Here is a 16,665-nt window from a genome sequence, read left to right on the forward strand (position 1 = left end):
TACATTCAACTTACTGGATATATGTACTGTATGTTATCTTAAACTATTACACATTTATCTTCTTTTTTACACTGGTGGAGTTACTTGCATTTTTTTAAAGGCATTTGAGAGTCAGAGAATATGGTAACACTTTACAATAAGGTTCATTAGTTAACATTAGTTAACTACATTAGTTAACGTTAACTAATAATGAACTGCACTTATACAGCATTTATTCATCTTTGTTAATGATAATTTCGACATTTACTAATACTTTATTAAAATCTTGTTAACATGAGTTAATGCACTGTGAACTAACATGGACAAACAATGAACAGCTTTATTCATATTAACTAACATTAACAAAGATTCATAAATACTGTAACAAATGTATTGTTCATGTTAGTTAATACATTAAATAATGTTTAATAAATGAACCTTATTGTAAAGTGTTACCGAGAATATATATAAACCTTCAAAGATGTTTTTTATTATGAGTCTGTCCAAATATATATATATATATATATATAAGTCTGCTCAAATAATATTTATATGTGTATTTATATACATATGTATAATGTAGGAAAGTGCATCCATGTGTGTTGACTGGGGTCGACTTTAACTCTTCCCTCTCTGATTGAGCTTGAATAGCTTGTTTACAGTTCATGTCTCCAGAAGATCAGCGTTGACCAGTCAGGCTAGCAGAAAGATGTTTAGCTTAGAACTTTGTACCTTTGTCCTTATCCTCAGAGTTGCCATTCTCATCACAGTGAAAGCCACCATTCTCCAAGGCGTAATTCTGCTTATTCTGATCCTCAACGGTGCTATGTGTGCCTTCCCCATCCTCATCCGCCGGTATCTTCTTCATACTGCGCTTGATTAAGTAATGGACTGAAAATACATACAGAGGTTTATGATATGGAACTATCAACTCTTCAACATCATAACATGCTTATTCCCACAGTCCCCTCTCATATTCCTAATGCTTAAATGCAAAGTGAACAAGAGTTTCATCTTACGTCCCACTGCAATCATAGCCACAATCAGTTGAAAGATGCTGTAGATTAAGGGGAAAGCGAACATGACCTCAAGCTCCGCAGGGGTGAAGGACAGCTGGGTAATGGTACTTGCCAGCTGGGCGTTCTGCATGCCGGTTTCTAATGCGATGGTGCGGCACCTGCAATCACGTTCACGATCAATAAACCGTCAGAGAAAACAGCACGTGTTTTTTTCGTCAGACATCATGGCACTTTTTTGATGCCTCAGAACATGTGTGCTAACTGCTCCGAACAAACCAGCTAATGCTTTATGGGAAAACAAAATGTACAGATTTTTACCTGTGCCAAGGTTGTCCAACAAAGCGTGCCAGGAGAAAGCCTAACCCAAAGCCGATAAATGGATAAATGGTGCCGATGATCCAAAGAGAAGGAGAAATGGTCCATGAGGACTGGTACAGCACACCACCGATGACTGCAATGATGATGATTAGGAGGATTCCCACCACGGATCCCACCTATACGTACAAATACATAACACAAGTGAAGCAGCATGGCATGCATAAGAATGTACAACATTAAGTGCAGAAACAAAAACACACCTTGAGGATCTTTTTGGCTGCGTTGGGCCATCTATGTTTCGTGTATATCCCAAAAGCGACGGGCACAAGCAAACTCACTAACGTGATCCCTGGAAAGAACATCAGTCCAATTAAGATATGAGATCAAACAAATACATTAAAAATCGTAAGTCATTTGAGGCCGTTTTACCGATGCTGTCGTAAGGGATCTGGATAGCATCGCCTGAAGTCCAGACTGTGGTGTAGATGAACAGACAAAGAGGCATCATTCCCAGAGCCAGGATTGAAGAACATGCCGTCATGCTGATGCTATAGGCAGCGGAAATCAGTGTATTTGTTATACAGTTGAGCTATAAATAATGTCTTTCTGTCCACAAACTTAATAAACATCAATATTGTTCCTCATGCAGTTTAAACATTCTAGATATGTGAAGTAAATCAAGAACAATAAGAATTAGACATTAGACAAAGTTGAATATGTTCTATAATATAATATTCTTTAATGACTATGCTTATGCTTATTAGTATATCACTATCCTTATACTAAAATAAATCGAATAAAATACTATCATTCTACAATTTGTAATAATTTTAAAAAGTATAATTGTATCTATAAATATAATTTAGTAAAAGGGTAAAATATTAAATTATCTAGTTTAGCCTAGTAGAGATTTTATCTGAACAATGAAAGCCAACCTAAAAAATTACAATGCTGCATTAAAAAATTTTTTTACAAGCAACATAACAATAATGATAATGAAAAAGTCAACAGATTGACAGTCTCACCTCAGGTCCATGTCTCCGTCAAGCCAGTAGCAGAACACGTTGGAGCTTGAGCCTCCAGGGCAACAGCCCATTACTATGATAACTATAGCCTGGACTGGAAGCACGTTGAAAATCAGTGAAAGCGCAAAGGCTGTGAAAGGCATGATGCCAAACTGGCACAGGAAACCGATAAAAATGCCCCATGGCCTGCGGATGTGTACCCAGAGCTTTCTTGCCTCGACGGTGCAGCCCATTGAAAACATGACCAAGGCTAGCATGACGGTAAGCGTGGTACTCATCACCACGTTGAGAATGTCATTGAACGGATCGCGCGGCACCAGGCAGGATGTGCCCGAGCAGATGGTGGCATTTTCAGGGCATGTGGGCTCTGGTGTGGACATGCTGACAAAAAGGAGTTTGAATGAAGTGGTGAAGAATTAAAAGTAGAATCCTATAGGGTCAATGGCACATAGATTCCAATGGAGAGGTTGCGGGGATGTTTCTTGGAGAAAGTGAGCTAAGATTCCAGAGTGTTTCTAGACATTTTCTGAAACACCTTTTCAGCTTCAGGTCCCTTTCCTGCATCCCGGGTGACAAAGAGTGAACTTTTACCTGTCCCTTAGAGCCTTAATATATGCCTGGGGTGTATAAAATTCAGAGGAAAAAAATGTTGAAAAATAATTAACTTACTGCAAATGTTTTATGGGGTCAGTGTCCAAATGCCAACACATAAAAAACGAGAGAGGGCGAAAAAAGAATGTCATTGTCAAGGTTAAGTTTAGGCACAATAAATGCAATTGCACCCTCTTACCATTTTATAACATTGTGGCACTTAAATTTTATTGTTTTTCTCCAGGTACTGCTGTTGTAGAGAAGACATAATGCCAACCTGAAACAATGTTGTGCGTGCATCAAAGATCATGGATGAAATAATGCAGCCGGTATAATTTTTTTTAAAAGACCCATTAGAGATATGACTAAAGAAATGGATGGTACCTCACTCACTCTCCTTTCAATAGAAAATGCCTTTGGGCACACAGTTAAACTTTAAAAAAATTAAACAGTTCAAGGTGTTTATATAACTGATTTAACCCAATGTCTTTTTAGTAAGGACACTTCAGTGCAAAGTTCATTGAAGGAATTGGTGCATACTGATCCTTTACTCAGGGTATGTAAAAAAATAAAAACATAAAATTAGCTTGTTTAATGCTTTTTACTCTCTGTTCAAGGTCCCTTTTAATTGTGAAGCATAATTTCCCACTCATAATTTTAAAAAGTTTAGTGCAGCTTTTAACTCTGGGTTATGAAGGCCTGTTCCAGGGTTAGCATGGCTTTTGTTTACAATAAGCATTCATTACACAATGAGACTGATATCAACATGACTTATCAAAATGAGGGTTTTCAGAGTAACATTTTTAAATCTACAGGTAAAAAAAAAAGTACTGTGAAAAAATAATTCCTGAATATTGTTTAGGATATTTGGCACATTTAATGGATTTAAGTTTCTACACTGTAAAAAAATGTTTACCTCTCCAAGTCAAAATGTTCTAGTGGTTACATCCAAATTTTTAAATTGGCCCAAGTGAAATTCTGTAAAATAAATTGAATTAATTATTGCAATAGTCTGTTAACATTGGCTCAATGAGAAATAATATGTCAGACTAATTGAAAAATTTAGATATCTAAATTTTCTATATATTTAGATATAGAAAATTTTGACTTGGGGATGTAATGTTTTTTTTTTTTACAGTGTATGCAATTACAAGAAGTTGCACGCTTGTCAAATGCTGTACTTGTCCAATCAAAGACGATAACTTTGTAATATACTAAAGAATGTTAACCCTGAGGTGAAATCTAAAAACCTGACTTGTGTTACCAAAATTAAAGGGATAGTTCACTTTAAAATTAAAATTCTGTCATCATTTACTCACCCTCAAGTTGTTGTATTAATTTTTTTTTCTGCTGAACACAAAAAAAAAGATATTTTGAAGAATGTCGGTAACCAAACAGTAGACTGTACCCATTGACTTCCATAGTAGGGAAAAACAATACTATGGAAGTCAATGGGTACAGACTACTGTTTGGTTACCGACATTCTTCAAAATATCTTCCTTTGTGTTCAGCAGAAGAAATAAATTAATACAGGTTTGAAACAACTTGAGGGTGAGTAAATGATGACAGAATTTTAATTTTAAAGTGAACTATCCGTTGGTCTTGTCCACAATAATATACGTTTTCGTTTGAAAACACATCTTTTTCTCTCCGTTTTGGCCTTCCGTCCACACTCAGATGGCGTATTTAGCAACAAAAACAAAGCTTTTTGAAAATGCTCTCCAAGGTGAATACATTTGAAAACGCAGTTTTCACGTTGTAATGTGGACTGTGAAAACGGAGATATTTAAAAACTATGAAGTTTAGTCATGTGACGCATATTGAACACATAGATATTTATGTGTATACTGGTATTGTGCCTGTTATCTGCTATTCACTTTCACACAGTTGCTAAAATATGTTACATTGCACACTCTTCATATCACAGTCCTGCAAATATGACAGAAAATTCACTCGTATTTGCTGTCCTGCGACAAAACGTTTTAGACCAAACATATAAATGAGTGCTACCCGGAGGCATCAGTGAATGGTGAGATATTTAGCGAAATAAAATAACCCTGAAGAATTGTGTGATAACTTGATTCTGTCTTGTTCTGTCATCTCAGTGAGCTTTTATGAGGGTTTACGCATGCGTTGTAAGGTGAATTTAGCGTTTTCCGATGATTCGTGGATGAGAACCGTTTGGAAAACACTTGAAAACGCTAGTGTGCACGGAGAGCGCTTTGAAACGAAAACTATACGAATTGATAGACGTATGTCCAAAAAGTGTGTAAACAAGGACCAAAACACACAATGATTACAATAAACCTGGAAGATCAATTTCATGAGTAAGAAGTCAATTTGTCATCCATTCACTGGGTTTATACCATTTGCTGGGTTCAGTAATTAATTAATTCTATAAAAAGCCCAGTTTTAGACTGATCAAGTTCCAGATCAGTTGTTCCTCTAAATAAAACATCATATCATGTTGATGTTTTGGTTTAAGCTCAGAAAGCACGAGCAGAATTGAAAGTTTAACAGATTCAAGGCAGATTCAACATTTACTGTCATTTTATTTGGAAGAATAAATATTCTAGTTGAATATTCAACAACAGACAGGAACAAGTCCACTCAAATATGCATGTTGTAAAATTGCACCATAGATTCCTGGATCATTCAGTGAGTTTATACAGAGCTGTGTGAATCCTGATACCAGCAACAATGTGATTCCTGCCTCTGCATTTGTAGAGCATAGATTAATACATAGATTAAGCAAGTATTTAATCATTCATTAATCATTGTCAAAGTGGTTTTATTCACGGTTCACACATTGCAGCCAGGCCTCAGATTCATCTGTGATATGTGACATGGTACAATCACAACTGTTTAGTGGCAAGCTGTAGATTTCCTGTTACGTGGGCTATGAAACACCTGAGCAGGTAAATCCCAGAGAACTGGACTGAACTGCAGGTCATAGGAGGGGGGGGGGGGGGGGGGGGGGGTAGAAATGTATACATGTTATAATGTATGTTACTTATCACCTTATCTGTGAAAAACTGACTTCCTGTATTGACACAACAAAGCCAATGCAACCGTTTCCAGAACCCCAAGCCTTATCTTATCATCAGGTTGATAACCATCTGACCACATTAACATGTTTCATCTAACAGCGAGCTTTCCTCGCTCTTATAAAACTACAGGTCAGAGGCACTGATTTATTTGTATAACAAGATTTCTCTAGTTGCTGGCGATCAAGGGAACCTCTGACAGATGCACACTGACATAAAACCAAAAGAAGTGACTAAGAATGAGTGCACATTATAAACGTGTCACTGCTCAAACACGCAAGATGACGCTTGCTGATGGATTAGGAAATAACCTTGATGTGGGTGATAAATGCCGATTATCACACACATATACTACCATTCAAAAGTTTAGGGTTGGAAAGATTTTGAAAGAAGTATAATAGTAATACAGTAAAATATATTACACTTGAAAAATGTTTTCTATAATATAATTTATTCCTTTGATGGACAGTCATTACTCCAGTCTTCAGTGTCACATGATCCTTCAGAAATCAGTCTAATATGCTGATTTGGTGCTCAAGTGAAATTCCTTATTATGTTGAAAAAAATTTTTTTTCGTTTGTAGCATTGTAAAGTCTGTCACTTTTGACAAATGTATTAAGCTGAAGTACCCCAAATTACCCTAAAATTCAATGGTTTTACATATCAGGAAATAATAGGAATCATCTGGTCCTTGGCAGGTCTTAAAGGAGAACTCCGGTCAATTTTAACATTGAGCTCAATTTTTAGTAAATTTGGAGTGCTGTCAATACAGAGAACAACGACACAAATCGGTGTTGCCTACACTGTGTTATCCTATTTTTAAAATTTGCACCCTATTGACTTGAATGGGGCAAGTTTTAAACTTAACCAGTTCTTAGTCTTATCATCCTTGATGTGTCATTACAAGTGCCCAGCCATGTTGAGTGATTCCTTCAGAGTGAACACGAGTGAATCTGACTGCAGTAGATGTGAAAGATATGAATAAAAATGATGTTATATCAGCCAGCGCAAATACCTGTATTTAGTTCCTATTTTCGGTCGAAGTCCAAAGTAGTCGATTGTCGAGTTCACGCGCATAGGTTTAGTTACTATGATCACGCGCGTGAACTCGACAATCGACTACTTTGGACTTCCACCGAAAACAGGAACTAAATACAGGTATTTGCGCTGGCTGAATTAACATCATTTTTATTCATATTGTTGTGGCAAAACTTCATACAAACATCATCACTGAATAAGGGACACTCAGAATCTTTAAAAGTTATAAAAGTATTTATTCTCTTGCAAGAGAGATCCTCGTCACCAACACACATGAGCAAGTCAGCGAGGAGAGATAAGGAGAAGCAGTCTCTGTCCATTTTTATATCTTATTCCCTTCAAGGCCTTTACTTATTTCCCTCCCCCCGTAAGAAAGATATAGATACCAGTCTGTCTTCCTTATTCTTTAACTGGCTCACGAGGGCTCACGAGGCCTTAACCTTTAGGCTATAACGTACAAATGCACTCAAGATGACCCTTTGACCATGTGCCTTCCCTTATCCTCACTGACTCCCCAACACAGCAAATTATTACACAAAGCCCCTTCTCACTGCAAGTGAGAAAGCAGATGGGCCTTCATTAGGAATCACTGAAATACAGAGTAATAATGAAAACTGCCACTACAATATCTTTCACATCTACTGCTGTCAGATTCACTCGTGTTCACTCTGAAGGAATCACTCACATGGCTGGGCACTTGTAATGACACATCAAAGATGTTAAGAGGATAAAAGCAGGTTTAAAACTTGCCCCATTCAAGTCAATAGGGTGCAAATTTTAAAAATAGGATAACACGGTGTAGGCAACACCGATTTTTGTCGTTGTTCTCTGTATTGACAGCACTCCAAATTTACTAAAAATTGAGCTCAATGTTAAAATTGACCGGAGTTCTCCTTTAAAATGAGGTAAATACAACCCAGATGAACAACAACACATGTCCTTTACACCATGTCAATGATCAAAAATAAATAAATGGCCAAAATGGAGAAGCTATGTGTGAAAAACTAAGTACACCCTTACTGCTTCCATAGGAATTAAGAGGTGTAAGTAGCAGTCAGGCACTGCTAATCAAATGCCTTCGATTAACTGATCACCAGCAAGGGTGAATATAAAGATAAAAGCAGAAGTTTTGACAGTTTGCTGGTCGGGAGCATTCAGGTGTGTGTTAAGACAATGCCAAGGAGGAAATACATTAGCAATGATCATAGGGAATGGTTATAATGGAATCTGGGAAGGGTTATAATGCCATTTACAAACAATTTGAAGTCCATCCTTCTACATTGAGGAAGATTATTCACAAGTGGAAAACATTCAAGACGGTTGCCAATCTTCCCAAGAGTGCAAAAAACCCAGTAACTACAGCTCAGACTCTACAGGCCTTAGTTAACATGTTACATGTTAAAGTTTATAACAGTACAATTAGAAAAAAGACTGGATGGCATGTATGGCATGTTTGGAAGGGTTGCCAGGAGAAAGTCTCTTCTCTCTAAAAAGAACATGGCAACATGGCTTAGTTTTGCAAAGTTGCATCTGAACAGACCTCAAGACTTCTGGAACAATGTCCTTTGGTCAGACGAGACCATAGTGGAGATGTTTGGTCATAATGCACAGTGCCACGTTTGGTAAAAACTAAACGCAGCATATCAGCACAAACACCTCATACCAACGGTCAAGTATGCTGGTGGAAGTCTGATGATTTGAGCCACATGACCTTTTAGTCATTGAGTCGACCATGAACTCCTCTGTATACCAAAAGTATTCCAGAGTCAAATGTGAGGTCATCTGTCCGACAGGTTAAGCTTGGCCGAAACTGGGTCATGCAACAGGACAATGATCCCGAGCACACCAGCAAATTTACAACACAATCAAGGTGTTACAATGGCCCAGTCAAAGTCCAGACCTCAACCCAACATTAAGAGAGATGTGCATAAACAAATACCTGCAAACCTCTATGATCTGAAGCAACGTTGTAAATAAGAGTGGCGAAAAATTCCTCCACAATGATAAGACTGCTAAGGTCATACAGATTTTTTTTTACTTCAAGCTATTGCTGCTAAATGTGGTTCTACAAACTATTAAATCACGGGGTGTACTTAGTTTTTCACACATGGCTTCTCCAGTTTGGCTTTATTTTTGCTAAATAAATAATGATACAGTGTAATATATCATGTATTGTTGTTCATTGGAGGTTGTATTTACTTAAATTTTAGACCTGCTAAGGACCAGATAATTTTTTATATTCTTTGTCCTGATATGTAAAACCAAAAATTCAAAGAGGGTGTACTTTCTTTCTCACATGATAGCACTGTGCAAAAGTCTTAGGCCTAAGACTTTTGCACAGTACTTACACACACATGAACTGCTCCACAGATAATAGCACCCTTGGTAAAAATGAGCCAAACTGACTTTTAGAAAATTAGTTTTTTCCATTTCTCCTCTTAGTCTTTCATTCAAAATATTCACAAAACTTTAATTTATACAAAATATAAATGTGTAATAAATTAAATATTTTTTTCTTTAAAATATGTGCAAAAATTGTCACCCCTAAAAAAATTTGATGATTAAAAATCTAACTAAAGGATATTCCCATTTATATGGCATTTTTATTCCACCTTACTATATTAAGTGACACACAGGCTAAATTCCTACAGTCAACCATCACTATGGGAAAGACCTAAGAATACAGTAATAATATGTATCATATATATATATATATATATATATATATATATATATATATATATATATATATATATATATATCTTTGGGATGAGATGAAGAGTCAACCAGCATGGACCTCTGAATCTGATCTGAGGTTCTGTATGGAGGAATGGTATGGAGGAATATATATACTGTATTTCAGAGAAAAATAATTATGATAATAATTTTTTTTCAACTATTTGAGTTTAATTAAAAATTAAAGACCAAGAGGAGAAATTGCAAAAACAAATTTCTACAGTCAGTTATGCTCATATTTACCAAATGTGCTAATATTTGTGGAGCCCACTGTATATATTATTTTAGGGCTCAACAATAAGGATGGACTTTGGTCAGTATATGAGACCTTTCAGTCTAGTCCATTTCCCTTTCAGTCCAGGGTTTGGTTTCCAACATTGTTGTCGCAACATCTGCTGATTTGACATCTATATATTGCTGGCAAACATAAAAATGGTTGTCAAAACTGACTTGGAGTCTTCCAACAAAAGTGTTTATGAATTTATGGATTTAAATTATATATATATAATTCAAGCAGAAAAGACATTCTCATTGTTGAACCCTGTATGTACGTGTAAACCATTCTGGAAGCAAAATGATTGTCATTATTATGATGTGTGTCTATATATCTCACCTCACAAGAAATGGTTGTGGGAAACATGTGCTGGTTTGATTTTTGATAAAGTCCCGAAGCTGTAGAAGAAGAGCCAACAAAGCACCCTGTCGAGTTCTGTCTATTTTTGTTACAACCAGCTAAAACAGGACACAGAGAGAAAACTGGTTAAAACCTTATAAACCTTTGAGTTGAAAAAGTATTTTGTACTTGTTTACACTGTAATCAATATTTCCATTTTTTCCAATATTTACATTATAATCAAGTATTTTTAACCCAATCTTTAGGACTGAGACTCAGCATGGATATCAAATCAATTATGTGGTTTGGATCGAGCTTGTGTAAATTATTTAAAGCATTTTTGCTGTTATTTACTACAAAAAAAGAGGGGGAACGCTACAGCCCATCTGAACAAAGCCTTAGAATAAGTGGATCAATGTAGATCAGTCATTCTCTACCTTTCTGACTCCATGGCACCCCATTTCAACACTATTACTAAGCCCCACTTAACTTAACCAGTTGTTTGTGATTTTCTGGATAAGAATTAAGGATTATAATTTTTTTTAATAATTTTTTTTACTCAATTTCTACCCAATAAAAATATTAGAGCTTGGCATTAATAGAATAGAATAGAAAATTCATAAAATTTGTAAAAATTTCAATTGATTTATAAAGTTGTATTAAATTGCATGACTTGTCCAGGTCTAGAAATCACACTTTAAAAATTAGGCTACCTCATATATCCAGGGTTTCTACAAAGTGGAAACATGGATTCTTTAAAGATTCCATCTTGATGCCCCCTTGGAAGTTTGCGGAGGCCCTGGTGGAGAACCACTGGCTGATGTTGTAAAAGTGTATAGTCCTCTATCGACCCCTGCTGGACTGTCATGGTAAAAGCATGAGCAATAAACTCACCACAAAAGGCAAATTGAACTCCTCACACATCTCCACAGCAACTAAATCTGCCTTCTGCAGACCTGCACCTCCATCCACCAGCAAGAACGTCCTCACCAGACTAGATAGACACATAAGAAAAAAAGAAAAAAAGGATAACTAAGACTTCCATATATTGTTTTAAGCCAGTTATTTATATATTTTGCTGTAGTGTGTTCCTTTTGCCACTAATTGTAATAATCCAGTGAGATTTTTGTATGCACAAGGAGTCTGACAACAGCTGGTATTCTCCACAAGGAGATCTGATCTCACCATCATTAAGTCCATCTGGGATTACATGAAGAAACAGAAAAAAACTGAGACAGACTAAATCCAGAAGAACTGTGGCAACGTCTCCAAAACGCTTGAAGAAACCTGCCTGCAAAGCTACCTGAAAAACTATGTGCAGGTGTACCTAGGATAAAAGCTGTTTTAAAAGCAAAGGGTGGTCACACCAACTATTGATTATAATAGAAGTTAATTGATAAATAAAATCTACAGTATTGATGACATTATTTTTGAAAGCATACTTATATCCTTATATATGTCATAACTGACTTGAATTTTATCATCTACTACTTTTTAAACTCAACACCAGCACAAAAGAAGTAGTATCCTTAAAACAACATCAACCTACTTTTGACGCTCTTGAAGGTATGGTTCAACCATCTCTACAAAGTCCCGAGGGGCCATGTGTCCATACCCGGGCATGTCTACAAGAGTAAACGCCTTTCCCACAGTGAAGAAATTAAGCTTTTTGGTGTGACCCTGTGTCAAAATAGAGATTGAGAAGAAGCAACTTCGAAGCACAGAGGAGTGAACGGTGGATAACATTCATAACATATACACTCACCGGAGTTTTAGAGACTCGCACATCTACCTCTGGTGCAAGAGAGAACAAGGCACGGATGAGAGACGACTTCCCCACATTACTCCTGCCCATAAAACACACCTGTAATACACACAAGCACACAGAGCAAACATGTTTAAATGTCTAGTGCAAACAGAGGGCTTCAATAAACGTGCAAGGGGCTGCTGCAGGATGACTTAAAATGATTACAATTGTTATTACAAATATAATTTTAATATATTACACCATCTAACTTAATTAAAAGGGAAGAAAAACATTCAATGCAGATGAAACAGAAATCAACAGAGATCTTGAAACTTTTGGAATCACAAAATAAATTGTGGTTTTGTATATAAAATAAGTATAATATAGGCCTAGTTCTGTTATTATATTATATGATATAGCCACTTCTAAAAAAAAAAGTCTGAATTTCATTGCATTGGATTATTAACATTAAATTAATTATGTAAAAGTGCCATCTGCAAACAAACAATCACTTTTTTTTCTTTAAGTACTTTGTCATTTAATCAAGTGATGACAATTAATGACAAATTTATCTCACCTCTGGCTGTTTAAGAATAGGTACATGGTCCATTCGGACCGCAGAGGTTGAGTAGTCGATAACATGTTTAGAGGAGGGAGTGAACAGTGTCTCTGCCTGATGGAGGTCCTCCAAGCTGGGATGGAAGATGTTGAATTCTGCCTGATTGACCTGTGAGGACAGGTGCTCCACCAGAACGCTGAGGGGGTACAGAAGACCCTGACGCCTCTTCTCAGAGAGCAGACACACATGTTTAATGGAGGCTTGCCGATTACCTCTCTGAAGGACCAAAGGCCAACATGATCTGTGTGTCAGCAGTAGAGGCTGTGTCTTTATCCTCAGCATTGTTAGATCACTTCACTCAGTGTCACAATTATTGCTTGTTGATGTCAGTTAATGTGTGTCATATACATGCATTGGTACTTTGAGGTAAAGAAGGCTTGCTTGATGTTTTCTGAAGTTTAAATCTTTCCACTAAGATTTACTAAATTGCATTATGGTCCATATCCATCCACGTGTTTACATATACAGTCATTTACGAATATCATCCGCATTTAAATCGTTTTACAAATAGACATATGCCATGCACGTGCTGCGTTTTGAAAAGTTTCAAGAACTTCTAATTATACACAGCAGTGAAACACATCTTATTGGAAACCCGATAACATCTTAAATTCACTAGGCTGTAAAATATTTATAATAAATATTTCACTGCTTCCCGAAAAATAATAATAATCCAAAACTCATTCAAAAGCACATTTTGAAATGCTTATATATTCATTCAAGAATATATCTATGTCAACTGCTATGTAAGTTATGTACAGAGTGAAAATTAATGAGAAATGTATCGTACGGTACTGTGTACTTTCACGTGCTACATCAGAACCAATCCGGAAGAAACAAACTAATGAATAAAGGTTCCACCAGAAAGACTGCGTGTGAAAAGCATAGACTGTAGAAAAAAAAAAGCTAAAAAGTGTTGGAATTATTACTATTTATTTTTTTACAAAACCTGTAAGTTTTATTAATCACCATGCAGCAGTATATCGTGTTCCTTGTCTTTTAAATCACTCGAGGGCACAAATCTTCGTTTGGTCCCAGCTAGCCCCTGCTACTACAGCTAACGTTAACGGTAAATTTGAGCATAATTTGTCCCCATTTAATTTCGATGTTTTTTGAAAACTTAAATATATTGTAGGTTGTTAGAATTTTAGTTGTAAGTTATTATGTATTTGTATGATATCATCATGAAAAAAAGAAGAAATTTTATTTGTTGCTATCTAGAACCATTGTTGGGGAAAGTTACTTTTAAAAGTAACGTATTACAATATTGCGTTTCTCCCTAATAAGTAACTAATTGTGCAAAGTAGCCTAATGCAATTGCGTTCTTTTTCATCATCTTGGCTTGCTTGTTTTTTTAAAAAAGTTATATAGTAGAAGGGCGCAGCTCAAACAAACCTTTCAGCTGTATTCTGGATTGCAGAAGAATAGGATGCGGGAGAAGAAAGTTAAACACTCTTACTTCAGCAATAAAAACAACAAAATTAAACACAAATGTAATGTTTATTTAAAGTCATTTTTGCTCATTCATGTGGTTGAATTCGATCATCGTCAAAGGCAAAGACATTGGTTAATAAAGTAAGATTAAATAAATAAAGTATATTTGTGTCATTAAAAATAATTAATGCAGGTTTGTGTAATATTCGTATTTGTGTTACGTACAGTATTGCATGTGAAAAGACGGATGCAACAGCTTGAGCAGACTCACAAATATGCAACAACATCTCTCCCTCTTCTCAACATGGACTTAGTCATTATGCATGGACAAATACATAATGACTGTGTGTTCCCTGGGGTAGAGTTTATGTAAATTCTAGGTTTAGTGATGTCACTAACCCGGCAGGAATGTTGAGCTGTTTGTAGTCTTTCCTTAAACAATATTTTCATTTGCTTTGAACTTTGCACTTTGTTACTTTGAATATGTTGTTTATGTTCAAACAGCAACATTACACACTAACTAAAGTTAAAGTGAAATCATAATCAACCATCCCCTTTAAGATAGCTTTTCCTTTCATGGATCACAGTTTGGGAAACTCTGACATAATATAATGCCTAATGCACTTCATATTGTTGATAAGAAATAATGGAATATATTTTCTATCTCTTTGTATTTTTATATCAACCAATATGGTACACAATTATCCTATTCAATTCAATGTGATAAACAAGTTAGTTCAAAAGTTATAGGCCTATTCATAGCTAAATATATATATATATATATATGACCATATTCTTAGAGTACCAATAACTGCAATGATAATCACATGTTTTAACAACATTCGTTTATTTGACAAATTTTTTATTTTATTTTCATTCATCAACCAAAGCTTTAGATAGATTTCTAGAGCTGACAAACCAGTACCCGTAGTGACATACATCCGACCATTAGGGGGCAGTAATGTCTAACAATTATAACAAACAGGATCAGAGTTCCTCTGTATCTCAGCACCTTTTGAAATTTCAGATCTCCATCGTTATATTTGCATCCATCAAATTCTTTCCATCTTTCCATTTAGTATCATTATTAGGGCCCAAGCCCTGAAAGGGCGCAGAGCCCTATTGTTCTTCTAAGGATTTTTTGTTATTAGGGCCCAAGCCCTGAAAGGGCAAAAGATATTCTTTAAACTGATGGCAGTTAAGCTCCATCCACAAAGAAATTGAGTTCAAGTCCCGGGTCATGTTTTTTTTAGTTTTTTTTTGTTTTTTCATACTTTTGGGATTTTGACGACATGTCCCGGGTCATCGTTTTTTTTTTTTTTTTTTTTTTTTTTCATACTTTCCTATCATGGTTAAAAGGCAAAATATATTCTTTAAACTGATGGCAGTTAAGCTCCATCCACAAAAAAAATGAGTTCAAGTCCCGGGTCATGTTTTTTTTTTTTCTCATACTTTTGGGATTTTGACGACAGGTCCCGGGTCATCGTTTTTTTTTTTTTTTTTTTTTTTTCATACTTTCCTATCATGGTTAAAAGGCAAAAGATATTATTTAAACTGATGGCAGTTAAGCTCCATCCACAAAAAAATGAGTTCAAGTCCCGGGTCATGTTTTTTTTTTTTTTTTTTTCATACTTTTGGGATTTTGACGACAGGTCCCGGGTCATCGTTTTTTTTTTTTTTTTCATACTTTCCTATCATGGTTAAAAGGCAAAATATATTCTTTAAACTGATGGCAGTTAAGCTCCATCCACAAAGAAATTGAGTTCAAGTCCCGGGTCATGTTTTTTTTCTTTCTCATACTTTTGGGATTTTGACAACAGGTCCCGGGTCATTGTTTTTTTTTTTTTTTTCATACTTTCCTATCATGGTTAAAAAGCAAAATATATTCTTTAAACTGATGGCAGTTAAGCTCCATCCACAAAAAAATTGAGTTCAAGTCCCGGGTCATGTTTTTTTTTTTTGTTTTCTCATACTTTTGGGATTTTGACGACAGGTCCCGGGTCATCGTTTTTTTTTTTTTTTTCATACTTTCCTATCATGGTTAAAAAGCAAAATATATTCTTTAAACTGATGGCAGTTAAGCTCCATCCACAAAGAAATTGAGTTCAAGTCCTGGGTCATGTTTTTTTTTGTTTTTTTTTGTTTTTTCATACTTTTGGGATTTTGACGACATGTCCCGGGTCATCGTTTTTTTTTTGTTTTTTTTGTTTTTTCATACTTTCCTATCATGGTTAAAAGGCAAAATATATTCTTTAAACTGATGGCAGTTAAGCTCCATCCACAAAAAAATTGAGTTCAAGTCCCGGGTCATGTTTTTTTTTTTTCATACTTTTGGGATTTTGACGACAGGTCCCGGGACATTGTTTTTTTTTTTTCTTTCATACTTTCCTATCATGGTTAAAAAGCAAAATATATTCTTTAAACTGATGGCAGTTAAGCTCCATCCACAAAGAAATTGAGTTCAAGTCCCGGGTCATGTTTTTTTTTTTTCTCATACTT

General features: G+C 35.6%; 2 protein-coding genes across 3 annotated transcripts; both read right to left on the reverse strand.

Annotated features, from left to right (window-relative positions):
* Positions 1-492: 492 nt before the first annotated feature.
* Positions 493-3,994, reverse strand: slc10a2 (solute carrier family 10 member 2). Its single transcript, XM_079618700.1, has 6 exons — positions 2,342-3,994; positions 1,746-1,864; positions 1,577-1,665; positions 1,317-1,492; positions 999-1,156; positions 493-870 (listed from the first exon to the last, which is right to left on the reverse strand). The coding sequence occupies exons 1-6, from the start codon at positions 2,719-2,721 to the stop codon at positions 698-700; spliced, it is 1,095 nt and encodes a 364-aa protein (XP_079474826.1). The 5' UTR covers positions 2,722-3,994; the 3' UTR covers positions 493-697.
* A 1,472-nt stretch (positions 3,995-5,466) lies between these two features.
* On the reverse strand, positions 5,467-13,640 carry gtpbp8 (GTP binding protein 8). Of its 2 annotated transcripts, none has more exons than XM_079618719.1 (6): positions 12,691-13,640; positions 12,132-12,230; positions 11,916-12,046; positions 11,261-11,360; positions 10,367-10,485; positions 5,467-5,875 (listed from the first exon to the last, which is right to left on the reverse strand). In XM_079618719.1, the coding sequence occupies exons 1-6, from the start codon at positions 13,012-13,014 to the stop codon at positions 5,788-5,790; spliced, it is 861 nt and encodes a 286-aa protein (XP_079474845.1). In that variant the 5' UTR covers positions 13,015-13,640; the 3' UTR covers positions 5,467-5,787. The 2 variants fall into 2 exon arrangements, with proteins under 2 accessions (XP_079474845.1, XP_079474846.1); XM_079618720.1 differs by lacking the exon at positions 5,467-5,875 and adding an exon at positions 10,122-10,170 and having other exon boundaries at positions 12,691-13,556.
* Positions 13,641-16,665: the final 3,025 nt, after the last annotated feature.

This window comes from Phoxinus phoxinus, assembly GCF_949152265.1.
Source record: "Phoxinus phoxinus genome assembly, chromosome: 7".
NCBI lineage: Eukaryota > Metazoa > Chordata > Actinopteri > Cypriniformes > Leuciscidae > Phoxinus > Phoxinus phoxinus.

Excerpts from the sequence above, each read along its gene's own strand:
- slc10a2 (XM_079618700.1), bottom strand. The coding sequence starts at position 2,721 with ATGTCCACACCAGAGCCCACATGCCCTGAAAATGCCACCATCTGCTCG. Across the intron at positions 1,493-1,576 it reads CAGCCAAAAAGATCCTCAAG|GTGGGATCCGTGGTGGGAAT; the intron begins GTGTGTTTTTGT and ends TTGTACGTATAG. Across the intron at positions 1,157-1,316 it reads GTTGGACAACCTTGGCACAG|GTGCCGCACCATCGCATTAG; the intron begins GTAAAAATCTGT and ends ACGTGATTGCAG.
- gtpbp8 (XM_079618719.1), bottom strand. The coding sequence starts at position 13,014 with ATGCTGAGGATAAAGACACAGCCTCTACTGCTGACACACAGATCATGT. Across the intron at positions 12,231-12,690 it reads CTATTCTTAAACAGCCAGAG|GTGTGTTTTATGGGCAGGAG; the intron begins GTGAGATAAATT and ends TGTGTATTACAG. Across the intron at positions 10,486-11,260 it reads AGTTCAATTTGCCTTTTGTG|CTGGTTGTAACAAAAATAGA; the intron begins GTGAGTTTATTG and ends GTCCTGTTTTAG.